The 27,586-nt window shown below is 40.3% G+C and overlaps 1 protein-coding gene across 1 annotated transcript in view; it reads right to left on the reverse strand.

The window, feature by feature from the left end:
- Positions 1–27,586, reverse strand: part of atp11b (ATPase phospholipid transporting 11B) — a 48,338-nt gene that overhangs the window by 19,371 nt on the left and 1,381 nt on the right. Inside the window, exons 2-23 of the mRNA XM_070908301.1 lie at positions 21,241–21,357; positions 19,920–20,009; positions 17,861–17,941; positions 17,381–17,488; positions 15,891–16,019; positions 13,854–13,957; positions 12,763–12,810; positions 12,286–12,350; positions 11,677–11,758; positions 11,429–11,579; positions 9,989–10,186; positions 9,491–9,649; positions 8,970–9,157; positions 6,350–6,418; positions 6,107–6,180; positions 5,704–5,807; positions 4,495–4,676; positions 2,539–2,742; positions 1,782–1,935; positions 1,394–1,496; positions 1,153–1,298; positions 822–881 (exon numbers count right to left, since the gene is read on the reverse strand). Coding sequence (XP_070764402.1) covers positions 822–881; positions 1,153–1,298; positions 1,394–1,496; positions 1,782–1,935; positions 2,539–2,742; positions 4,495–4,676; positions 5,704–5,807; positions 6,107–6,180; positions 6,350–6,418; positions 8,970–9,157; positions 9,491–9,649; positions 9,989–10,186; positions 11,429–11,579; positions 11,677–11,758; positions 12,286–12,350; positions 12,763–12,810; positions 13,854–13,957; positions 15,891–16,019; positions 17,381–17,488; positions 17,861–17,941; positions 19,920–20,009; positions 21,241–21,357 — 2,616 coding nt within the window. The remainder of the gene's footprint in view (positions 1–821; positions 882–1,152; positions 1,299–1,393; positions 1,497–1,781; positions 1,936–2,538; positions 2,743–4,494; positions 4,677–5,703; positions 5,808–6,106; positions 6,181–6,349; positions 6,419–8,969; positions 9,158–9,490; positions 9,650–9,988; positions 10,187–11,428; positions 11,580–11,676; positions 11,759–12,285; positions 12,351–12,762; positions 12,811–13,853; positions 13,958–15,890; positions 16,020–17,380; positions 17,489–17,860; positions 17,942–19,919; positions 20,010–21,240; positions 21,358–27,586) is intronic.

The following is a 27,586-nucleotide window of genomic DNA, read 5'->3' on the forward strand; positions in this document are numbered from 1 at the left end:
GGGTGGACAGAGACAGCATTTCACGTAACGCCAGCATGTTAGCTTAAATTGATAAACTCATCTGACTGAAACAAAACAGGCCGAGAGCTTTATCAGTGTCAGATACACAGGCAGAAAGAAATGGCAGTAAACTAATCGGACTTGAGAAACACCATGTCATTTTGCTTGAGACGGTACTGCACTACTATAATTTTGAGTTGAATTGCTGTTGTATAGTTTCTATTTCTATTCTTATTTTACATACTTCTAAATGAAACTTTTCTTACATTTTCTCAACTTGTCTGTATTTCTGTTCTGCTGCAACACCTCAATTTCCCCTCTGGCGATCAATAAAGGCTTCTATAATACATAGTGGCATAGCCTCCCTCTGTATCTCTACACTGCATGCAGTCTAACATCTTACAAATGATTTCTTAGGCTGATATCATTTTGTAATGACCTTAATAACAGACTAAAGCTTTAGTAACAGACTTAATGTTTCAATAATAGTCTGATAAATAATTTAACACAAGTTCTAAAGGTAAGTTGCATAAATACTTGAAGAGTTTAAATGCAAAATATCAGATTTACTGTTTAAATGTTACAGCAACTTTTAATGACTCCAAGCATTGAGTTAAAGTCATGACTCATGAATCTCTGTCAAGTTCTTGCCTGTTGAGCCTTTTGAAAGTTATAAATGATATCAAATGAAAAATGAAAGAATAGTATATTTGAGAATGCATTCTATGAAGTCAATGAGAGACTGTGCAACATTAAAACCACAAACAAATCTACAATGGCATGTGAAAGAGTGGAGAGGTGGAGAGATAGAAGAGACTTACTTGTTGTGAAAACAGACAGAAGAACTGGTATAAAAACTGGGGCGTGATAAAACACACATTCTAGAAAAGACAGAGTGAAGGGAAGAAACATTAAATACATTGCAGTGAAAGGAGACATGGCCGTCTTGTTGACAGCTGATGTAAAATCTAATTTACGTAATTTAGTGTGTATTAGTGAGTGTTGAAGTAAAGTGTATCACCTAAAGGTTTATTCTTTGATGAGTGAGTCCAGTGCTATAATTGTATGTATTTAGCACTTTTCAAAACACTGCATTATTATAACTACTCATAAAAGCTTTAGATTTTGTTTGTAATCATAGCCAAGTCTTACCTTGTAGAAAAAGTACTGTACAAGCGTAGCTATTCTAATGTAGTAGAAGTGACCGTGGACCAGCAGAAGTTTAGCCAAGAACTTAAACCTGGCAATTGCATAGTCACTGTTTCTCACGGCCTGGCGACCCTCCTTCCCCATGATACCTGGAGGCACATGAACACACACATATATTGGAGGAAAACACTGCAGAATACAATTTAAGAGACTACATTGTGTGTGTGTGTGTGTGAGTGTTTACCTATGCCCACGTGAGCTTCCTGTATCATACTGACATCATTGGCTCCATCCCCAATAGCTAGGGTGATGGGTTTCTCTGGAGACGTTTTTAAAAGACGCACCACCTGGACAGAACAAAGTAACATTGACATCTGGGCTGAGTTTAAGTGCGTTTTCTGAAGATCCAGCGCATGAACACACCATGAGCACAAATATAAGAGCTTTATTAAAACAATAACTCCCTATATCAGTTTATGTCAGAAATTGTTTAACACTCAAAAACAGGCACATATTCTATTCATCATCCGTCAAACAAGGAAAATGTCACCACTGAAACCATCCAAAAAGTCGTTTTAAACATGAGGGTAATGTATTTGTGTGTGTGTGTGTATATGGCAGAGGACTGGTACCTTAGCTTTCTGCAGCGGGGCCATGCGGCAGCACAGCACAGCTGAACAGTTTTTACACACTTCCATAAAGAGCTTCTCATGCTCCCTCAACGCTAAAGACAGACTGGCCCCATCCACGACTAATCCGTGCTGTATGACATGGTCCTCCTTAATCCTGCAGGAAAGAAAAAAAACGGAGAGAAAGAGTCAGAAAAGAACAGAATATGAGAGGAATGGGAAGAACTACTACCAACGAATACCATAGTGAGTTAGTATTTTAAAGATTCAGCACTTTAGAGCTTTGACATGTTGTAAGACCCAACTATGGAATTTAAATATTTAGCTTCAGTTTCAGACCTAGATTATATTGGAAAAAAACATACAAACAAACACCACTTTAATCACTATAGCAATGGCTCTTCCTTCGAACACTGCCTTTATCAAATTAACCAAAGCATTTCACCAATCAAGTCAGCTTATTCAGATTTCTATGCTGCATCTTATGAAACGGCAGCATTTTCAGCCAGTCTACTTCTTGGTTTTCTTGCAGAAACTTTATTTTCAGAAATTGCCCTGTAGAAAACGGGACAGTATTCTTTTTATTTTTTCAAATCAGGAAAACAAGTTGAGGTCCCGACAGTTTTACAATGATGCAGACGGTAACAAGACAGCTATCAAATGAATGGTATCCAATTCAAATTAAACTCAAGGCTTCAAGATGCATTTTAAGATACACTGGGTATATTAAAGTCAAAAGTAGAATCACACATGCACTCACCTCCGGGCCAGTACCCGGAGCTGCTCAGCACATTCGTTATCAGAACGTTGTTGCAGAAGCTCCAGGATGTTCATGGTTCTGTGGAAGTGGCCACAGGACAGGCTGACACTGACCGCTGTCTCATGTTTGTCCCCCGTCAGCACCCATACTTTGATCCCTGCCAGCCGCAGAGCCTCAATGGTCTCCTGGACTTTGTCTTGGAGTCTAAGAGAGAGGAGGGAGAGAAAGAATATATGTACCATGTACCCGTGTACTGAATATGCAAAGCTTCCAGTGATTCCTCTATATTGTTACATTAGGTGACATAATAAACCTAAAGAAAATGTTGTTTTAGGCTTGTTGTGGGTGAGGTGATGAAGCTAACTGGCATTGAAACCTGGTGTTTTAGGCTGTGGGCGGAATGGGGTCAAGCCCTAGAGGCTTGTTAGTAAACTAGTGTGTCCATAATTCAATACACCTATTTAGGGGATGGCAATAACGCTACATTTCTTAAAGCCCCTTTTATTGGTGAAGTCTGTAAGTATGGACAAACCTGCTTCAAAACACAAGCAAAAAAAAAAAAAAAAAATCTCATACATTATGGTTAGACAAATAGGTAGCCGAAACACATGAAACTAAGGGCTCCATGGTTGCCTTTATGTTATTCATGTCTGATGAAAGGAGGGGGAAAATTGGCTCTGAAATTGGGCAGCACTCATTTTTTTTTAGAATACTTATCCTATTTATGACCACAGTTAATATTCCTAAAGAGGTTAATAGAAAATGAATATGATCTAATATAACCATGCCTATCAGCGTTACACTGTTCATATTAGACTCAAAACAGAGGGAAATTTTAGTCTCGTCTTCCATAATAGAGGAGATCCTTTGATTGTGACCATGTGTGCCCGAGGAGGAATTCATTCCAGATATGGAAACCGAGCAGTAGAGAGAGAAGTAGAGTGAGAGAGCAGAGAGAGATAGAGTGGGAGAAGCGAGGGGCTTATGTGAGGAGCAGATGGTGAGCGCAAGCAAACGCATATCAACATCCATTTCCAGAGAGGCTCAGTGAGGTGACGTGTCTATCTTTCTGCTGACTATACATTGTTTGTTTCTCCCGCCCACTGTGTTTCTTACTGTTTTGTAATGCCCCAGTTTTTCTTTGACGTCAAACTATTTCTAATTCACACAGCTTTAGCACTTATTTCCTTCTTTTCTTTATTATCTCTTGTAACGCCATTAGCTTTGCAGGTTTGGTCATGAACCCAAGTATTGGACAAATGAAAATCTTAATCTAAATCTTAATCTAACTGATTAATGGCACTCGATGAAAAGTCAGGAGATCACCAAAGTCAGTAGGCTAATCTGGATACCATGAATGTCTGGAGCACATTTATTCACTATCCATCCAATAGTTGTTGAGATGATGAAGTGGTGGACTGACCAACTGCACAGGAGGCAGTAAAACATCACATAGCTTTAACAACATACATAGACTGTTGTTAAAGCTAACCATGCAGAAATAAAACACATGTTTTATCCATAGTTATTTACTCACTGCCAACGGCAACACATGATAAAAAACATGCGTGTTACATAATTTTACACCATACTGTATGTATATATCATTGGGCCTATACCATTCAGTGGCTTTAATTTAATGCCAGTAGCCATACTGTACTCCCTCGCATTTTTCAAAAGCCAGCAACTCTTGATTCAGAATCATTTTCTTCCTATGTATGCATCAGCCAATATAGATTGTACATACACAACTATATTTAGAGGCAACCAAAGAGGGTAACCTACACACAGCCTACACTACTTTGTGCTCCTGCTTTCTGTTTGGAATGTGCTGATGAACTGACGGGATTTCTTCTTGACATGAAAGACTTATAAATCATGGACATAAGGGGATGACAACTGGTTTTCAGTAGGGACAGCAGCAATATATTCCAATTTATTCGTTAGTCTCCATACTTGTCCTCAACCCCCGTCGCTCCCAGCAGCTGCAGGTCTCTCTCGATGTAGCTGAAGGCCTCCTGCAGTCTCTCCTCCCTCTGCTGCAGCGCAGTGCGGGCAGCGTTCAGACGCCTGTCCACATCGATGTACTCCTCTGGGCTGAAGTGGCGACATGCTACCACCAAGGTCCGCAAACCTTTCTACAGTGGGAGGAGGAGGAGGAGGGTGGGTGATGGGTAGAGAAAAAAAACAGGAGAAATTGGTCAGAAATGAATAGAAAATGAAATGAAAAGAGGAGAGGAGAACATAAGAAAGCAAGCGAAAGATATAATGATAAATAAAAAAAAAAGATAAATGTTAAAATGAAAGAAAACGTTTGTGTAGAGAGGAAGGTTAAACGTGAGAAAGTCAAGGAGATGTAGATAGGAGAAGAAGAAGGAAGGAAAGGGAGACGAATGTAAGCAGAGAGAGAGAAAGAACAGAAAAACAAATTATCAAAGCGTGGCTTTAAATCACGGAACCAGCCTGAGGGGGAGACGACCACAAATCAACCCAGTCCAGAGCACCGACTCCTGGGTACTGATGTCTGATGACATGATGTGGGAGCTGGATGTGTGTGCACGTGTGTGCGCGTGTATATATGTGACTGTTGTGGTGAAGAATTTAAAGTCTAATGGGAACAGAGAGCGACAGAGCCAGAGGTAATCACTACAACGCTGGGAAATGCCAGGCCTACGCACACAGAGACATACAATTGTGAGCATGTGGATCAAGAGGCATTTCAGAGTCAGGACATTTGAAGGTTTCATTATGATGTTGAAGAGGAATTTTTCTGTGATGAAATTCTCTGAAGTAGCAAGAGTGGTATATTAACTTTATTCAATGCGTCTCCAAGGAGGCATCGTCTGCTTGTCTACACACCTTCGTATGGGGAAAAGATGAATATTGATTGTCATATTAACTCAACAGACAGTGTCAAAAGTAGTTTGTGATTCACCACAAAATAAAGTACATTTAATATAAAAAAAAATTAAGATATGTACTGTTGGTAGGGAAGAGTACATACAAGCATAAATCCTTTTGTATTTTCTGCAACATATGCTCACTTTTAGCAGACCACTACCCACTGAACAGCTGTACTACAGCAGTAATAGAAGAAACTGCGGGAGAGCCTATTGAGACAAACACGCACATATCAGAATTTTCCGTAAAAAATGTATTTCTCACCAAGGCAAACTCGTCAACGTGCAGCCTCGTCTTTTCTATCTCACCACTGGTAGCAAAAGGCAAGATGGCCGACTCTGCACCCTTGGTAAACAGCACTTTGCCTCCTTGAAAGTCAAGACAGCAAGAAGAAGGTGTAAAAGGTAAACATTTACAGAAATAAATATTAAATATTTGTATACAGAATCAACTCATTAAATATATTTATCTCCACTCGCAAACCATTTTAATTTATTTGTAATGGAATTAATTTCTTGTTTTGTTAGCTTTTATAATTGGCCTATCACTTTTTTTTTTTTTAATCTCCAGTCTTCTGGTTGACCATATGATCAATTTGCCTTTGTCAGTTTTTATTGTTTATTGTTAGTTGCTGCAGTCAATACTATAGTGTAGTTTAAGGAGTTACCTGAGGGAGTCTGTAGTATGACGCTCATCCTCCTGCGGTTAGCATCAAACTCTAATACATGGAGAAGTTTATATCTGAGGGAGCAAACAGAGACACTCATGTTAACTCACTTTGGACTCACAGGACAGATGTGACCATTTCTTTTTCACAAGTAGCTCACACAACTATTTTTTTTTTCTGCAGTCTAGATGGCATGCGCTTATTGAACGGGCCTTTTAAGTGATGCACGGGGGTTAGACGTACCTCTCTGACTTGTCAAATGTTTTGATCTCCATCGTATCTCCACTGCTGCCAGTGAAGGCCACTCCGATCCTGAGGGGGAAAAAGAGCAGTTAAAAGCAGTTAAAACTAGAATTAATAAAAAGACGTTTTGAACTTTAAAACACTGGAACACTGAAAATCCAATTTTGAGTTCAGGTGTGAAGGTTTTGAAGGTAATTAGGCCTTTAAAAGATAAGAAATGTAAGTTTTAGCGGTAGCACTCCCCTCAGGGCCCTATTTTAATTGCACAGTGACAGGCCTTGGTCGCACAGACTATGTGGGCGTCTCCAAGCGCACCTGCTATTTCGCTGCATGTATGTGCAGCGCAAATGTTGATGAAGCCGTTCATTTGGTCGCATCGGTCACACGCTATTTTACTTTGAATTCTAATGTAATTCACGTTGTAAATGTGTACATCATATCTTAAAATGTAACACCAGCGTTCGCACTGTTATGTATTTCAAGAAAAAAAAACATGAAATAGTTGGAAAGGAGGCAATGACACACAGGACTGATGATCCGCTGAAATCCGACGTCTCCTGAGTTAATACGAACCCGTCTGCGTGTGTGGTTATTTTGTAACCGCCTGGTGTCATTTGCACATGATTTGATAACAGGTAAACACAACAAACGGCTGTGTGTAACGGCACTGTGCCCTGGCGCGACACTTCTCAAATCAGCGGCTGCAGATTTGTCGACATATGTGTCCTGCGGTCTTCAGATGGCTGCAGGGATTAATGAAGCTTTTCTTACAGTATAAAGCACCTGAGGACAACAGATACTTAATTAATTAGAATTACTCATAGTCACTTATAGATATATGTAGACTTCTTTACCAGCAACCATGCATTTGCTGGTTGGACAGTGATTCATTAAAATGACTTATTTACATTAAGAATTATTATGTCATTGTTGCACAAGTATTTAGTTTTCTCTTGTTGATAAAATCACCTGACTGGCAGCAAAGTGAAGTTGCACCAGAAATACCAGCAACATCGACAACATCTAAGATTAGAGAAATTGCTTTGCACAGACTTTTCTGTTTACGCCTCTCCTCAGATCTTGCACCAGTCGTTGCACCACCACGAAAATACAGCCCTCAATCATTTATTCATCAAGTTATTAATCTTCCTCAGGGTCATACAGTTTATGCCATGTGTGGGAAAAAGGTGGGACATCCTGAAGAAATGCAGGTGAACCAATAGAAAAAATTCCTCCAAACAATGTAGTAAAATCTGGGTCATTAATGTAATCTGACCAATGGTGTCACATTTTAGTAAGAAACACAATTAGCTTTAATTACAGTGCCCCTTTGCAATCAATGTAATGTGTTGGTTATGGTACTAACTGTGTCTCCTCTCGGTTTAAATCAACACAGATACACTGTCTGTGGCTCAGCGGAGCATGGAGGCACTGGGTCATGGGTGCAGCCCCTCACTGCTCGACATAACTGAATTTGATGGTGTGAAAACTACACTGGCCAGGATCACTGACTTCATGCGTCATGAACCCCGAAAGGTTTGTAAAACAACAGAGTCTGACAATTTAGATTGGTGCTACACAGCCACATTTGTTAATCGTCAATTCTCCATTGTTTTCTTGCAGAACTGGAGGAGTTTTATAGCTTCAGCAACCCTTTATCAAAATGGTATAGCAGAATCTGTTCACTTTCTATTAATGTTTTTTCCCTGACTTTTGAGTCATTTTCCACACAGACGTGCCTGAGGGTTTTCTACCACTCCCTCGACATTAAATTGTTGCCTGCGCTATATTTCTGTGACAATAAAATGAACAACAAGCGAGCAAGAGAAAGTGCCACTGTCTATTTGGCCTGCAGTCCAACCTCCACAAGTATTTCAATGTCCCTTAGCAGCTGACACAGTCAAAACCGGTAGTAAGGCAAGTAAAGCTCAAGAAATGGCGCACACACTATGACTTTAAAGCTTTAACCTACAGCATCCTCAACAGACTCTGAAATAACTGGCTATCACAAGTAACTATAAGTATCATTGGGGCCACCATACAATGAAGTAAAGACTGGAATTGACACATTTCCTGAGTTGTAGCAATCACATACCCTTGCAATCTGGTGAAATCACAAGCTCTTATGGAAGTACTGTATAACATCACGATACACACGAAGATAGGCATCATTTTAAACGCATTTCCTTCCCTCCTTCTCTCAACCTACACTTTCACTGACTACTGTATTTCTAGGTTCAGATTTCAAGCCACAGGTTAGTGTCCAATCTTGAAGTTTCAGTCAAAGAAATAACAGCGACCGCCACCGCTGGATGAAGAGACAACAGATTCAGGTACCTAATTCGCAATAATATGTGCCGCCCCTACAGAGTAGTGCTGACACAATCCAGGAAAATCAACAGTGGCTGAACTCCAGTACAAAATGCCACTACTACAACCAAAGGAATATAGCTGCTACACATATTCTGTGTTTTCACTGGTCATAGAGCACAATTGCTCCTAATTATGTGAGGCATGTGTCAAATGGGTTTGTACTGGTGTAGTGGTGATGGTTGGTGGAGACACTATTTGAAATTTACAGAGGAGGAGCAGTCTCTTGAAGAAGCTAATGTAACCTTACCTCTTTGTTGCCTCCACTAAAGCCTTCTCATCTGGTGAAGAGGCGTAGTACTCCATGTGATTGGAGGAGAAACCGTTTGCATGGGAGAACGGGTCTCCTCCGCCAACCAGGCAGTCTGGCTGGTCGTAGCTGATCTGAACCGTGTGACACAATGACACCGCCTTGAGAAATAACAGTTCATCGCCAATCTGGATGGAGAGACAACAGGGATGAGAACAGGGAAGGATGAGGGAGGAAGAAACACCATCAATTCTGGTTCTATACGGTGACATACTGTATGTCATTGTAACCATAGGTGAGATTTGAACCAGAGTCACTGTAGCTGTAGCAGAGGTTGATTTGGGTGAAGAGCTTATAATGCACATATTGTGTGTTTGTATGTTCCCTAACATTTGAGGTTGATTTGTTCATATACTATGGTTGTGCTTGTTTGATGGCAGCAGAGAGAACAGCTTATATGCACAGTGTGTTTATGTGCCTGCCAAAAGAAAATGAATGTAATGCTTATATGTGCGAGTTACCAGATGAGGCGTAGAACCATCTGGTGAATCGTCAGTCATTCCCTCTGGTACCAGTTTGCCGTTAACTTCCCGGTACTTGGTTCCGTTGATTGAACACTCACGGAACTGCATCTCGTTTTCTGTTAGCGTGCCCGTCTTATCTGTAAACACATACTCCACCTAGGAAACACACACACACACATATGAGTATTATGTAGTTGAATACTAAAGGTGAGGCAGAGTTTAAGTTCCCTTTCATCCTATTAGAATGAATTATGTGTTGAATATGTACTTAAATACAAACACGTTGATTATGAATAGATTATGTCTGTAATTTTCTGCCATGTGCAAATGGGCATATTTATTGCAATACAATGTACATTCAGTTACAAATACTACAGAATATCTGACTCGAAAACTCTTCTTGGGCAAACATATTCATGTATGTGTGTAGCGTATGCATGTATCTTCACTCCCTTGCTATAGGTATGTGTTCCTGCACTTCTATATATTCCATACCTGGCCCAGCTCCTCGTTGAGGTCAGAGGTGTTGACCTGAGCTTTCTGGTCGCTCTCCTCGTGGTATAGGTCCAAATCCCAGCCAATGAAAAAGGAGCCCAGGAACTTCTGCATCTCCACAGTAACGTAGAGCGAGATGGGGATGATGAAGTTATAGAGGACCAGGAACGCCAAGAAGTCTGAGATGAACTTCAAGATCTGAAGAAGGATGAGAGCACATCTTATTAGAATGAGACACAAGAGGAGGGCAACAAAAAGAGTACTGATAGGAAGATAGGAAGATAAACTAACGTCTTTAACTTTAGGGTAACAAATGTAAACAGTTTGAATTGTTGCTTCAAGCCTGCACAAAACGATTTTGCACTATTGAGGACATTCTGTCACATTTCACAGTTACCATTACAGCCTTTTTAATGCATCATCATTTACGAGATTAAGATTGCAAAATAAATTTGCTTAATACACATCAAAGCCACACAGACTGATGGTGTTTCAGCTCTGATCCTTCTAAATCAAAGCAGGCAGGGTAATTCATTCCCATTAAGGAGTTAATTACTTTATGCGACAGGAAAGGAGAGTGAGAAAGAGGACCACAGACTGAGACACAAAGTATCAGCAGCGATACAAAAGCCACGTTAGACCTGGAAATGAGCTACGACTAACTTACTAAACTAAATAAAGAAATTAAACAAATAAAACTAGCCCATTTCTGATGTCTAGGGGCAGGCGGGACATTCATACAGTACCTGTCATGAAGTAGTACAAGTACATTTTCTTTTAGTAGTTATCTTTTTTTGTATTTGGCTATTGTAATCTTTAGGCCTTAAATTTCGAACATTTTGGACCGGCAGATTCCCTAGAGAGAGAGAGGATAGTTGTGATGTGGAGACACGCAGTCATTGGTAAAGGGTATACACTGTAATGGGGCCAGCAGATTTCTGGAGCACCTCTTATACTAAATCTAAAAACACAACCATTCATGTGTTGCTGGTATTCCTCTCTCTGTCTCCAGGGAGAAGGGAAGCGTCCCCCCCCCCCCCCCCCCCTTTGTCTCGATACATAGAGGTTGCTGTTCTCTGACTGATTAGTGTTGGCAGGTAGGCTGATAGGCCGACAGACTGGCCCCCGTGAAAGGCCCTTCACCCTCTCATGCCTTGTCACGAAATCTAGAGACACTAAAACAGCCCTGCCAGCACCCTTCTGGGACTCTGTGTCCATGTGTGGATTCAAGTGGGGGCTCATCTTTATATCTTCACTAACTCAATCTATTCATTTCTATCTGCAGTAGAGGGAACTTATTTATTATTTGGCGAAAGTGGAAGGAAGCTGAATGTCGACTTATCTTACCTCGTCTTATCTCTGGGGCTGTTGCCTGCATTACTTACAAAAACAAATCAATAAGAACACATTCTTCTGATGCTTAATGCGAAGCAGACTAACCGGACTGCTGTTTCTCTCCTGTTCGGTCTTTTGATTGTAGAAAGGCTCATCCCATTTGTCCTCAGCCTGCCAGGCATACTTCAGGATGGTGCTGAGGATGGCCTCGAACAGCAAGATGCCCAGGTATATGATGAGGAAGGTATTCATGGACCTGACACAGGAAAACATTTTGAAGTTGAACGTAAAACTAAGCATATCCTAAAACAGTAACATTTTGACTGCTCTGGGAGACAACAGAAAGTGCTCACTTTTCCACTGCAGAGCGTTTCTGGGACTTGCACTTATAGTTGAGGGCCATCTTGGACTCCATCCCTGTGTAAACCGCCACACCTGCAACAGAACAGTCGGTCAAAGTGTCACACCAGGCTTGTGGGAGATTAGACCATTAGACTACTGATCACAAGACACCAAAATGATCCACGTGTCCATGGCAGATCACTGGCTCTAGTTGTCCAGTATACACAGACATACACTAGTGAAGCATTGGGTCTCTGCTATAAAACCTGCAGCTAAAACCCTTTTAAGATTTAGCCTTCAGATACAATCTTCAGTTAACACAATCAGACATCAGCTATACAGTAATGAGTGGCCTGTCCTATCCTTAATGTCCTATGAGCTTAGCTTGTTTGTGTCACAGCTGTGACATGGCTGGGTCAACCGTCTATATAAGCATTTCACAAGCAACCTGTTCTTCAGCAGCTATATTTTGGCTCTTTCTTTCTCTCTAAATCCAACTGCAAACTTCCCATTGGAAGAAGTAATTGACCCCACCCCCACCCCCCCCAGCTTCTTGCCTCTCAGGTAAAGGCTTTGCTTTAGCAGGACCTTTTCTTTTGATTCCAACTGTATCGACTCACCATAAATTTCTTTGGTATTTTTCAACCTGGCTCCTCGCAGCAGCAAATTCTCTGGACCCAGCGGCCTGACATATAAGCAAACAAAAACAACACAAACACAGAGAAAGATGGATGTGGCTTTAGGATTGTGGCACAAACAAGACACAGCAGGAACTTGAATATAAACTAAAACACTCAACAACAGTCTATGGGGCTCATACATCTTCTGTATATGTAATTAATCATTTTCATCTCTTCAGTTATTTTGTAACCTTTTTTGTGAAGAACAACTATTCACACAGACATGCTTTCACGTTTCACTCTCAACTACTGTCCCATTTTATGTGCCAGCCCTTACACTAATCAGAAGGCCATGCATCCATTGCCTATTGTATTGGGGGTGTCTCTTTAGCGGCGTCTTTAGCTTGTCTGGCACACATATATTTATTCATTTAATTATTAGTCATCTATCCAGCAGCTGGATAAATCTGGTCTCACCTGACTATCTCCTCTCCATGCTGAGTCACCGTAACTCGACCGACAAACCTGGAAAACACCAAAGGCATTTTAGTCGAGTGGTGTGATAGAGACAGCCACTCTGTTCACATGCACACAGGAAATCAGGCTACTGGAAGAAATCCTACCAATACAGGAAATCTGAGAAAGGCTTTTACAAGCACTTCAATAACCTGGTTACTGTAGAACCTGTGTTTATATAAAGCTGGTCAGACTGACAGAGCATTTAGTGAATAGGCTCTATAGTGAACTGCTTTTCTTTAACCGTGACAATGTGTCTAAATGTTAGCAAAAAAAAAACAACTGTTCAGCAGAGGACGCTGACATATTTAGACCTATCAGTTTCAGTTTCATTTGGATTTTGGATTACAATATTTGGAAAAACAAGGATGCATTACAACGTACAGATTTTCCCTTTCATCCTGCTGCACTGCTGCCACAGCGATAATTTCCAAATCTGGGGTGTCTGTCATGCACATGCACATATGTAATAATCCCATAAGCAACCTGGTAAAGTGTATACAATCAGGTTCTTCGGGCAGAACTCTTAACAAGGTTTATCTTAATCCTTTAACCTGATTAAGGAAAGCTTTGTGGTTTGTACGATGCTGAAGAAATGACAGCGACCAAGAGAGGGGGAAGGGAGATAACTGCCACCAAAACAAACTGCCTGATCTAAAAATACACTGATCGATCCTGAAGTGGCCAGCTGAGACAGACCAGAGGAAGAGGGGTTGTTGAAGAGGTGATGAAGCAATCTCACCCCATCATCCATTTAATAACGCATCTCTTATTTCTGCCATGTATTAATCACAGTGGATTTTTTTAAAGTGGGTTCGGGAGACATCCAGGGGAGCTTCTAGGGATCCCAGGGGTGAAATGAGTGAAAAGAAGTATCAGCCTTTTTTAAGCCTGTTTTAATTAAACATAAATAAATAAAAAGCAGAATCTTCATTTCTAACTTTCCAATATGTGTTTAGTTGGGAGTATCCTTTGTTTATTGTATGCAACTTCACACTGGACTTTTTGTGCTCTTGCTATTGAAGGTGAGTGTACACACAGGTGCAGATTACCTGTACAGGTCAGCTTCCGGTTGTTGACACTCCACCACAGCCTGCAGAGCCTCTAGTTGGGACACCGACTGACACACTGCTGTCTCCGCCACAGAGTAGTGAGTCTACATACAAACACAACACACAAGTACAGTTAAATGCTGATGAAAGGGAAGCATAGTTTAAAACTGGACTAATCCTAACCCCTTTTCAGTTTATAAGGGAGGAATTTTCATACAAAAAGACAGTGAGAACTCATGAACAAATGGATCTAATGTTAGAACAAAAAGCTTCCTATATATAAAACAACTGGTTCGGTCAGTTGCCGCTGCTCTGCAGGGCAGGAGGCTGCACCTGTTAACCTGGCTATACAAAGGAGGGAGAATGCCAGGGTATGTGGCATGCGAGGGTGAGACAGGCCAAGGGATTGACTTTATTTGAGCTGCACTAAACCCATCAGGTTCCATCAAAATGTGATCAGCAGCCTTGACTAGGTGACGTCGTTACCTTCAATACTATCAAGGGAAACATTCTTGAATCCATCTTTTAGCTGACCTTTAACACCCGACACAGTCTGACCCTGTCCAAAACAGCTGGGCTCTTTTTTTTTCCAAACTATAGATTTGGTCAGACCTTCTAAATACAGAATTAAGAGGTGTAAAACCCTGTCAACAAAACTCAATTTTCTGACAAATTAAAGACAAGTTTATGCAAACTATTTCCATGATACAGCTTTTAGTCTCAATGAGGGTCTCTTCATACATAGAGCTTTAATATGACTTCCATTAGCTTCAGTACGTACTCAACCCTCTTTCCCAGTGCATCACCGCATTGCAGTGACTCAGAGCACACAGCTACACAACTTAAAAAGGTACCCTGTGGAGTTTTTAACCACTAGTAGTGCTATGGGGTAATGCTTTTATGAGGGCTCCAATTTCGTTTGAATCGTGCACACTCATGAGGATGCACATGCACATGCACGCACGCAACCATGTTAGAGACACAGGCTGTACATGCAGCCGCCTACTACATACTACTGACAAATGCAGTATGACTACACACTGCATATTGATTTGACAACTGTCAAATCGATTTCTTTTGGAGCATGCCTGACCAGGTTTAGCTGGTTTACGATTTTGGAAAGCAGAAGTAATAATCAAATGAGGCCTTGTAGATCTAATGTGAGTGAAGATTCAGGAACTGGGTCGCTTATTTCTCGCCTCAAATTTGTTCAGAAACAGATTTTGGTGGACTGCTAAAGTGAAATAAGTGAAAGTTTACGTAGCGCTAATGGCAAACTACCGCCAACGCTTTGCATTGTGGGACACAGTAGTTGAGGTAGATTCTTTCAGAATCCGTACGACATCCGGGTGTTTTTGACATACTGCATATTTTGCTTTTGTTTGCATACTGCATACTACGTGCTACACTTTGGCCAAATCAGTATGTACTGCTGGTATAGAAGGCAGTTTCCAATACAGCCACGGTTCACATCCTGCCGTTGGCTTCACACTATTGCACTGATCAACAGTTGGTGAAAGTAGCACAAGCCAATAAACATGGATTTATTCAAATAAATGGATTTAAGACATTAAAAATCTGTTTTGTAAAAGGAGGAAGGGAATGCACTCAACACGTTTGTCAAGCCTAAACTTTTTAAACTTTTTTTTACTGAATGTAACTTTTGTTTGTTTACACTCCACAGGGAACCTTTAAGGCGGAGCAGTTGGCTTGTGCAATTGTGAATCCCGGGATTGGTCGTGGATATGCAGCTATCTTGTTTACTCAATCAAATGGTTGTTTGCGCTGCTTCTGGTAAATATTCTGTTAAAAGTTTCACACCACAAACTCTCATATATACACACACACACACACACACACAATATTCTCACATATACTCCCAATAGCCAACACACTCACGCACACACACGCACACACACACACTCACGCACACTCACGCACACACTCACACACACTCACACACACTCACACACACTCACACACACTCACACACACTCACACACACACACACACACACACACACACACACACACACACCTTAAGGTTGGTCTCTCCATCGAGGCTGGCTGTGGTGATGTGACAGGTGCCATCTGCACGGTCAGACGACAGCAACACCAGGTCAACTGGGAACGTTTCATCTTTAGCCACACGAACAATGTCCCCCACCTGGACAGGCAGAAAACACACACACACACACACAAGGTTAATACTGTTTAAGTTTTATACCAACATTTATATTCAACTCTCAAACTTCCACTGACCCCAGCAACTTTGTATACCTTTGTGCCTCTGTATTTAAGTCCAACTGTAATCACATTTAGTCTTAAATAATATTTTTTTAAATGAAATGTTAATGGTTTCTAATCAATAGGAAGAAAAAAAGAAATGCTCAATTTCTAAGATGGCTGGAGGGGCGTGTCAGTGTTTGATTGACAGCAGCTATCACTTTTGTTTGTTTGGGCGCTCATTCAACAAGCTGAGGTGCAGGACAAGACGCGTGTTCATGTTTGTAAGTTAGACAAGAAAGAGACTGCAGCAGGGAAGCTAATGTGTTTATTGTTCAAAGTCTTGTGTTGTGTAGCCGGCTGTTGTCTGGCTCAGTGTGACCTTTTGCTATGATAGACGGCTGACGTTACTGCTTTATCGCCATCAAGAAAATATAGAATATAGGCTACATTTTGCCCTTTGGGTCTTTTTCTCAAAGGAGAACACAGGACAAGTGATTTGCAGAGCAGATATGTTTGCTGTAGCAGACAAACACATGCTATTTAATTTCAGTTGGAGTATAAATAAAAGGGATCACTCCTGTAGACAGCAAGTCTCTTGCCTGTGACTGGGTAAACAACATCAAGCTTGACAAGTTTTGACTAAAGGACACACATCATTTAGGTGGTGTTGCATTGGCTCCAGACACACAAGTTAGTGTCTGAGAAGCCTGACCTCAGAGGAATTATGTGCAGTACAACGTTCAAGTTATAAGCAGCAAAGACACCTCATCAGTGGCAGGAGAGGTAACAGCAAATAGCTCAAAAATTAGCCACCATCGGTGACCTTCAGGAAAAGACGAAATATGCCAATTGGTCCAACACAGTCCAATAATATGGACATGGACGAGTGGCCTTTGTGGAGACTCGTGTTACTGCAACAAATGCATCATTCACAGAACATTCCAATCGCATTTGGGTTGAACACCATGAATGCCCCACTTTCTTGCAATCCTAACATATGAAGCAGTTCTCTTGTCATTGACAACATTAGCTTATGCTACCTTTCTATTCAGTCTAGCTCTACAGAAACACCAGTAGCATCAGGAATGTAACAGCCAAGCTTAAGTTAGTTATGGCTGTTGGCTTTGAGCTGTGAAAAGCTATTCTTAGGTACTTTTAAGTCCAGGTTTTCCCAGTTAACAAACATAATGCTTTGCTTTGGTCGAAGTAATATCCTGTTCTTAAACAAAAAATAAAGCTTTCAAACTGGTATAACCGGTATAATAAAGTTCCATTAGGGTGTAGCTTTTGCCGTCTTACCCTGATGTTCTTGGATCTTGTCTGGACCAGACTTCCACTGCGAACCACAAAAACTGGAGCCCCATTCACCTCGTTGTCCGCCTTGTGTCTCAGCCAATCCTCATAGCCCTATGAAGAAATTCATTGGAACAGTGGAACATAGCATACTGATCAAAAGTGACGAGGCAATGCTGGCACGACTAGTCATTGATCAACTGAGATGACTAATAGCTGTTGTGTCTAAACACACATTTTTATATCAATGGCAAGTTCATTATATTTATTTAGATTGTGTATATTTATATACACATTGTGACTGATGGTTCTAGTGTTCTTAATCAATTTGAATTCAACTGAATATTGAACTAAGTTGAAACAAGTTGGATATCGGAAGTCGTTCATTAGAACAAATCTTTACTTAACTTTAATAATGCTGCATGTATGTTAGTTCCCCATTTTCAGTGCAACAAAGAGGAAGCTATTTTGCACTTGTGTTCTCACCTGTTTTATGGCCGTTACTGTGATCACAAAGAAGAGAGGCAGACCACTGGTGACAGGGGATGTTGGGGTGTCTATCATTAACTGGAAAGACAAATATGAGGGGGGGGGGGTCCATCAAATTGGAAGTGTAGCAGGAAAGAAATGACACAAGAGACTCAGTCAGAGAAGGTGTGTCCTTTTAGAGAGAAAACAAGCGACCCAGAAAGACAACAGAGAGAAGTAGCGGCTGATGTGTCAAACAGGAAACCCCTACAACTTCCCTCAAAGGTTAACCGTCACTTAAAAATCACACACACACGCACACACACAAAAGGGAAATTAAAAGCTTCAAAAGAAACATTTACTGGAGCAGACAGGTCTCAGCTTTCCCAACCTGATGGGAATCAGTGAAGAGACATTTTTTTAGAAGGTTTCACAGATATATTTTATTTAAACCAAAAAAAAAAAAAATCAAAATCAAAATTAAGGCATTGTTCTCAACAAATGTTTAAAAAACTATTTTACTTAATTTTCAAAGATCTTTTCTTTTTTTTTTTTTGCCAATTTTGGCTTTATTAGAGAGCTTTAGAGACAGGAAATGAGGGGGGAGAGAGAGACAGAGAGAGAGAGAGGGGTATGTGAGGTGCAAGGTATCATGCAAGGTGCGTGGTATGTGATTGTATGGTGCCACTCTGCCACCATTCAGACTAGCTTATAATAGTTTAGATATGGTGATATGGCCTCTGAGTGTTTCTGACCTAACTTCCTGGATTACATTTTAACATTTTGTTGCTTAACATTACACCAAGAGTGTAGTTATTGGCTAGAACTGCATCTGCTTCCTGGCAGTCGACTTTTAACACAGAATATGAGCCAAAATGCATTTCTTCACATTCATAGGCTCTAAAGTCCACATACATTGTTTAGTTACATAGACAAGTGAAAACTACACAAGGGTAACTACACCCTCAAATTCTGCTATAACGCTCCCTCCTAGCATTTTGAAAAAAAGCAACAGAGGTGTGAGGGAGCAATGACTGTAGGAGGCGTGGCATCGGGACTTAAGGCCGTCACAAAATGGAACAAATGCGATCAAACTAATTTGTCTTAGTTCGAACTAACACGCAAAGTTTTTGACGACTTGTAGCACCATAGACCAATGCTTTCATGAGCCGGTCCCCGATTTGTATGTTCTCATTAGCAGGTAATACGATTCAGAGAATGGTTTCACACTATTCCACTGATCTACAGGTGGCGGTAATGCTCCAAGAAACACAGCAATGCTCCAGCAAAGGCAGGGAAGAAGAAGACCGCTAGGAAGTAAATATGGAAAAATGCAGGTTTCCAAAAAAAATGCAAGAAACACATCTGTTAGGCCTCAAGGATACACACAACGGGTTTCGGTGAGTGACACTGAATGTAAACTGAAACTTTGTTTACAAGAAAACTCCTCAGGGAAACAGTAACAACAAACATTCAACTTTTGCATAAGAATTAACATACACTAGACTTTTCTATACTTGGTTTAATAAAAGAAACAACAACATGTATCTAGGAATGCATCCTAGGCCACCCGAAAAGTGGTCAAATTGGCCATTTAAGAAAACGTCATGTTCCCACTGTCAAGATGGGAAGAGCCCCTTCTTTCAGTGATTTGTGACTAAGGTGACTTCAGCTTCACTGACAGGTTGAGTGGGTGAAAAGAGAGCCTTTTCAGACAGAGTCAAGTCGATTGCTTTGGCTTCACTACACAGGCCCAAATAAATCAGGAGAAGCCTGAAAATGTGAAAGCCAAATCCCACTTCAGCACAGGTTGACTGATGCATAGTGAAGGCCTAATGCTTAGGGCTGTTAAAGACACACACATTACTTAATGTGTGGGTGTAATGTTATAATACACAGGCTGACCTGTCTCTCTAGAAGATGATGAGTCACTTACTCACGCACAACCAGACACACATATTTGTGATTAGGGCAGGACAACTGAGGTCACACTTGACTCGCCACCATCTGACTGAGGAGAACATGCACCTGCAAAAAAGAATCGTGTGTGTGTGTGTGCATCTGTGAGTGTTATTACCTGTACGAGGAAGATGATGAGAAAATAGAAGTTGGCTATCCTTCTGAACTGCTCAAACAGATTCTTAGGGACAAAATTCCAAATTGTGTACTGAAAGAGAAAGAAAAAAAAAAAAAACTACATTTAGGACAAAGACTAAGCAATGGTTATTTCAATATTAATTCAATCATATTTAGGAAACCCTCAGAATGCTGGGTGGAATTGCACTTAAGAACGAGTAAAATATATATAAACAAATATACAAGGCAGGTAAAAATAGCCTATTTCTGACTGGCAGTATTCAAACTATAAACAGGCGCAGTAAGAAAACGAATACCATGAATTAGTTGTTAAAGGATATTAAGTTTAACTGCTTAGTATAGCACAAACACCATGTTGGCAAACTGGCATACTAACCCTGTCATTGCACGGCTGACGTTGCACATTGGTAACCCCAAATAAAACATGAAAAGTTGTGGCTGGACCTTTACTCTTTTTTCAAAATATCGTTCTGCATGCATCTTTAACGGCCTGCTTCTTCCTTACGGTGAAAGTCATCACATTAGTACACAGCTCCACCAACGATAAGCTTGTTTTTATTTGAGCCGTTTCTGTCTCTTAAAAAGCACGACTTAAAGTCTACTTAATTATGACCCAGGTTACTTAACCCTAGTGTCAATTATTTAATCCTGTCTAATCTATGACATTACTGCGGGTGGCATGCTGCAGCCTTTTTGGATTATTATTCTTTTGTCCAGTCAGTCTTGGAACTGACCTACTAATCCGACCGACACAAACGTTTTTTTTGTCTGAGTTGATCCTGTTATCAACAAATCATGCTTCACCCCTTATCTCTCCCCCACCACACCAGAGCGCCACATGAATTTTTTAAACATTGGTCAAGCTGCTAGAAAGCGGCCAGAAATCTTTGTCTTTGACTTTAGAGTTTCTGTAGGTGAGACTATTTCTTATGCTGTCGCTGCTCAGGCACATGTGAAATATCACGGTGCATGTCAAGTGCCTGGAACCACCGAAACCTCAAATGAATAAATAAATAGTGCTTCCATCACTCATCCGTTTTGCGCTTCTGGCTGAAGATGCAAAGCCCCAACATGGTGCTTTTGTGGTGATGACACAGAATTTGAAAACGTGGTTGTGGCAGTAACGTGAAAAAAATAAAGCAAAGATCTGAAGATCCATAATATAAGTTCAAACATTTTTCAAGAACAGAACTTAAAAGAGAATATGATATCACGTATAGTAAAAACTACTAACTAACATGAATCCTGTAGCGATAACACCATGGAGAAAATCCAATACCGGCTTAAACAACACTTGGTACCTTGGAGGAGATGATTCTGTTGTCAGCAAAGCGTTGTGGTATGTAGTGGCCATGCTGGGGGAAACGGTTTGCTACATAAACAGTCCTGGTCTCACTCTGATGAGGGGGGTCGAAGCCCTGAGGGAAGGGAGGATGGATGTGAAGAGCGAGGGAGAGGGGTAGGGCAGAAAAAAGGGACAAATGGAAAAGGAGGGGGGTAAAAAAGGAGACAACAGGTTACTTCCATAACAACTCTTAGTACAGCCATTATAGTAGACGTCTCTTATTTTTTCTTTGCACAACTGATATAGACAACTCTAGTTTATATCAAAGTTATTTGAATACGTAGGGTAGGGTGGTGCTACTGCACTTTAGGGGTTGATAAATGCTGACCTTTGACCTCCTTTCACGTACACTAATGTAGAGCTGAAACAATTAGTTGACTAATTGATTAGTCGATTGACAGAAACAACTACAATTGTTTTGATTTATCGTTTGAATGACTTTTCAAGCAAAAATACCAATAGATTTATTGGTACCAGCTTCTTAAATTTGAATATTTTGTGCTTTTCTTCTGTTTTATAGAAATGTAAACTGAATATTTTGGGGTTTTGGACTGTTGGTTTGACAAAACAGCAATGTGAATATTTCACCTTGGGCTTTGGGAAATTGTGATGGTATTTCCTTTTCCACAGTTTTTTTAGGCAAAATTAGAGACATTATCGTATATAAAATATATGTTAGTGCAAGCCCTACACTAGTGTGACAGAATGGTGCACAAGACTGTGTTTTAAACAAATTATCAATATAATTATTACTATTATTGAGTAATAGTAATAGAGGACAAATATTCCATGTTTAACATTAACATTTTATGAATTTGCAGTAAATCAGGTCTCTGCCAATAGAAAGGCAAAAAAAGTGAATCAAAATACAAGAATTTCAAATTGTCAAAAACATGCACAACACAAATAACTGCCAGGAAAATACATCGATTTCATACATTTAAAATCAATCCGAATAATTCAGGCAATTGACTGAAATGAAGATTTGGCTAGTGGTACAGAGGGAATGCAACATTGTGGCCTCATTTTAAAGCAAGTCATTTTATATTGTTGGCATTCAGCAGAAGCATGACTAACCCGTGAAAGTCTACACCCCACAAAAATCCACCCGGGGCAACATTTTGTGCTTGTATTAATAAGACAGAAGCTGCCATCAAGAGGAACCGCGATGACTGTGACCGTGCAAACACTCCACGTCTTTAAAATTGAAATGGAAATCTCAAGGTGTGGTTATCAGCATAGTTATGCCACATTTCTGAATGTCAAAAATGTAATAAAATGTAATGTCTTTTCATCCATTCATCCATCCACACCAAAACAAAAAAGAAAATGCACTTTTCACTATTAATCTAATCATTTATTGCTTAGTTCTGACATCATTTTCTGGTCCTGTCCTGTGTGTCACACCCTACCCGACTGCTATACTAGGAAGGGTTAAAGCACATGCTTACAATCATTTGCAAATGTTAAATGACGTAGGTGCAACACACACACACCCACACGCACACACAGAGGAATGTATCCGGGCCACGTCCCTCACTCCCACACAGATTCACCTCTGTTCAGGGACACATGTAAACTATTACTGCCTTTCTGTTTCACTCTGTCAAGCTCTCCATCTGCTGCTGTTTTCTTATTGTTTATTAAATAAATGCACCATACCTAACACTAATCTTGAACGACAAATTGATACCACTTTCACACGTGAACATATAAACATTTCTACTAAGGTTAAGGAAGTATTTATCAAAGTAGCAAGAGCTAGAAAGTCTTGTTTTTTCCTCTTCCTGTTCACATGAATATATATCCTTTCATTTTCAGGGTGTCATAAGCAGTCCACGTCAAACTTTGCACAAACTTCTTTCTATCATCACCTGGCATAAAATCAGTGATCCACTTTTAGGAATGAAAACAGTATGTTCAGGATTTTCCATTTCCGCTGATCCATTCATTTCCACTTTGCTCTCAGCTTTCAGAAGCTGGCCCATGTGAGATTTCTTTACCCTCCCTTCTTTCTAACTCTACATTTTTCCACTTGTAGTCTTCCGCCCCAACTGACACCACTTGAGGCAACTTATCAGATATAGACATTAGACTTTATTTTACACATATGCAGTTGTACTCACCAAGACCTGTAAACAGACTTTGATGTGTAAAATCGGAGGTGACTTGGATTTAAAACCACATATACTTGAACCACATCAGTCTAATCAGCGTGCTGGTGTACTGAGAGAGTCAGCCATGGTAAACAACCGGATTTCTCAAGTCACTGTGTATGCCTGACCAATGAAATGCTGCCAACAAAAGGAAGTTCTCACGCATTTGTAAATGAATGAGCCCTGGTTTCTCAGTGAATCCTGCAGTGTCAAATTCGCCAAAATAGTGGCCGAAAAAAAAGTTTAAGTTTAAGCTTTATCAGCTCGAAAAATGCCAGTTTACCTTTTTTTTTTTATCAGTCTTTGAACACAATGCCACAATATTTTAGCGGGAAGGCCAGCTGAGCATGTAAACCATGAAAAACTTTTCAAAACCACATCCTGCATCACAGTTTAGAGTTGCCCTCTACAACCAGTGTGTACTGCTGGAGGAAACAGAAACCTGCCCAATACTTCCACTGTTTGTTTACACTGACTGCTGAGCGGCTCCCATGAGGCATTACATTTAAACAGACATTAAGCATTTCAGGGTTTGAAATCAACCTTTATGAACCAGCAATTGCAGGCACGGACGGGTCAGGAAGTGAGTTTTGTACGGCAGAAACCTCCACGTCTAACAAAGTAACTGTTGAGTCACTGGCATTGATCAACAAGCTATTGCATCCCCGCAGACAGATTATGGTAATGTTGTACTGTAGGACTGTAAACATCTTACTCAATATACCTTACTACACCTTAATCCACCCAGTTTTTCTGGAGTCAGAGATTCTACCTCCTCACCACATCAATCAGCAATCAGTTAAGCTGCTTAATCACCAATGTTTGCACACAGTGGCTTAACTGAACTTAACCGCTGGCTGAGTACATACAAAACTGCCCAGTGTGACTGTAACAAAGATGTGGCCTTGTGAAATTAAGGGAAGCACCTCACCCAATGGTTCCGAAAGCACTGCAATGCAGTTTTAATATAGTGACTGTTGTCCATGCTTTAAAGTATGGCTAATAACACTTAGCACACTGAAAAGATCTGTTTTATGGTTATGTTTCTGGTTCATCTTGTTGAACTAGCAAGTGAACTACCAATAAAGGATAACAATAGTATGGAAGACATCTAGGGTCATTCAAAGTGTATAGAGATACGGAACAAGACCAGAGTTGGCTGATACGTCAAAATGTTCCTATTGGTTAGTGTCAACTCTGCTAGTTTGTTTACAGTCTCTATCACCACCAGCAAAGATATATTCACAGTTAAGGTGATCCAACAGGCTAATGCCTGATGCAGGTAAAATGGTTTTCAAAAAAGTCGAAGAATCTACACATGATTAGATTATGTTATTCAATCAAGGATGGCCTGAGCATACAAGCAAAGAAAACCTTGGATTGGTCAACTGACATCAAACCGTCATACACGTGGACAGTACAAATGTAAAGCAATCTCACACCAGGATTATCTTTGACCGAAGAGTTAACTGTCACTTTTTATAAGGCGGGTAATGCCATGGATATTTTAAAAATCAAGAGTTAAGACCATTTACTGTCCCTGTGTTGTGGCCTATCCTGAATCAACTGCATGAGCTTCATGCTCCTCTTTAGGCAGCATATAATAAATTACAACAATGGTCCACAGTATTGCAATTATGTCAAGCAAATGAGTCTTACTTGTATATAATGTCGATAATAAGACAATTACATGTTATACGTAAAGAGTGCCGTGCTGCATTTAGCTTTACGCAATAAACTATTTGTTTTACAATTTATGAAAAAAATTTAAACCACCAAAATAAAGGACTTTAAATTGTGAAAAACACACAGGTAACAGACCGAGCCTATTGTTGATTCCCAAGGCATGCATCCCATCATTTAACTCTACACAAGACAGATAAACACAATCACGCTTACATACAGCCAAAGCAGCACTTATTCACTTTATCCAGATCTCTTGCTGTATACACACCTCTGTTGCACTACAGCAGCCAAGCCCCAACATTGAAATTATTTTTGGTTATTATAGTCTCAACAGTTAATCCAATGCGACTTTCGTATTTGCTTGTGAAGATAATATACATATAGGTTAAGACTTTTCTTAAACATTCAGATGTTCTTGAACAGCCTGACATATTAAAGAAGCAGCAGTACTGATGAGCCGAAGACCTAGCCTGATGCCTGGAGTGCCAGATTTAGTTATTTGGGACCGCCTCTAGTTGGAAATAACAGATTGAATAGAGCCGTTTGAAAACTGCATAGAGCTGATGTCATACTTGGCTGACAGATAGATATGACTGGAACCTAATAGGGACACTTACTCATTTCATTAAGTACACCAATGAGGTGAATCCAAGTAGAAGCCATTTTCCATTTTTTATTTCCTCAATTACATTTGTACCAATCACAAACGAGAAGATGGATGTAACAACTAGCAGACGAGGTAAAGCAGGATTTCAAAGCTTTCGGACCATTAGGATTGTGCAAATATCGGGAAGATTTTGACAGTATGACAATTTCTTGTCATACATTTTACAACTAAACTTTTAAGTTGGTGTGTCCACATTAAGTTTAAGGTTAAGCTTGTCATTATACAATATGGGATTGCACAATGAAATGCAGTTGGCCATGACCTAAACGAAAATAACAGACCTCATCCTCTGGCAGTATAGCAGTCAAAATAAAAAATAAACAGTATAGTGACAGTATAGCAACAATTTTTTCTTTCTTCACTCTGCACAGCTGAAATCCGACTTCTTATTTTGCTCCCTCACTGCCATGCCCCCATCAATTTGTAGGCCGACAGGTAATTACTCCCTGCATAAGGCATACAAGTCCCACAGTGCCTTGGGGGAATCATTGCCCTGAACAATGGCTGGGTGACAGACTAATGCATCACAACCAAGACATCGCGCTGAGTCGAATTATATTTAATCAAATGGGATGAGCTAATCAGAGATGGAAAGAGGTGGAATTAAGAGCAAGCGGTAAAGACAGAAAGGGAGGGAGAGAGAGAGAGAGAGAGAGAGAGAGCAATAGACTGTCTGTAGTCAGATACAGTAGGTATGTGTAGCTTTTTGACAGTATTACTGATGACAACAGCAATACTAACATGGCCACAGGCATGCCAAACAGATATCTAACAACATGTGGCATGATAAGGAGCTTAACAATTTTATCAAGAGCAGCATGGGCCAGTTAATTATCAGATGTTTTTCTGCTGTATATGCATCATTGGTTGGTAATGCAGTTGCAAGCAATGACTATGTTTACAACTCTTCTCTCTTAGTGCATTGAAGCAATATCCAAAATCCTGCATCAGCCGTATCAAGCCTTGCTGCATAAAAGCTTTACATTTGCAAAGTATGCCTTTGAGAAATCAAACTCAAAACACAAGCAATAATAATATATCACTAAAAATATGAAAAGAAAAAACTTGAATTTGGTAGTTTCTTGCATTCCAATGGCTGCTGTTCTGCAGCCAGATCACACATCCCAGATGTCATGAGCATATGAGTTGACTTTTATGCCATGTGGGCATGGACCAAGTGCTGCCTGGGAGGCAGCAAATCAATATAAAAACTCAGCAATAATATATACAACGGAATTTGTGATTCCCCATAGGAAATAGTGGGGCGTACAAAAGGTTTTCATGTCATACTTGCAGAACAAGATGTCGAAGGGTTTTCCCAGTTGCTACTGCTGCTTGTACTGTAATTATAGTAGTTTTTATGATGTAAATGCAGCATTACTGGCATGTTGTCACTGCTGACGGAAGAGGACTGACATTAAAAGCCTGTCACACCGTCAATTAGGACTCGCCGACCTTCTCCTCCCTCCTTCTTAATGTGGACCAGTGTCACCAGAAAGAAACGGACAAGTAATATGTGAGGGAATAAACACCTCTGCATTAACGTCCATCCGATATCAAGGTCAGACAAATGCCCCCAACAAACTTTTTAATTAGGCCAGTTGTATTAAGTTGCATTTTAATTACACTTTTAATTAACTACGCAGGTCAATTATATGGGATGGGTCAAATGAACTGCGCTATCTCAAATTAAGATGGAGGCTACCATTTTTATGGAGTGTAACTCTCTGTGGTGCTCTTTTAAAAAAGTGAAGGCCAAAATGAACCTCTGAAAAGGCAGAAAGAAAACTTTT

Source organism: Enoplosus armatus, chromosome 7, assembly GCF_043641665.1.
Source record: "Enoplosus armatus isolate fEnoArm2 chromosome 7, fEnoArm2.hap1, whole genome shotgun sequence".
Taxonomy (NCBI): Eukaryota; Metazoa; Chordata; class Actinopteri; order Centrarchiformes; family Enoplosidae; genus Enoplosus; species Enoplosus armatus.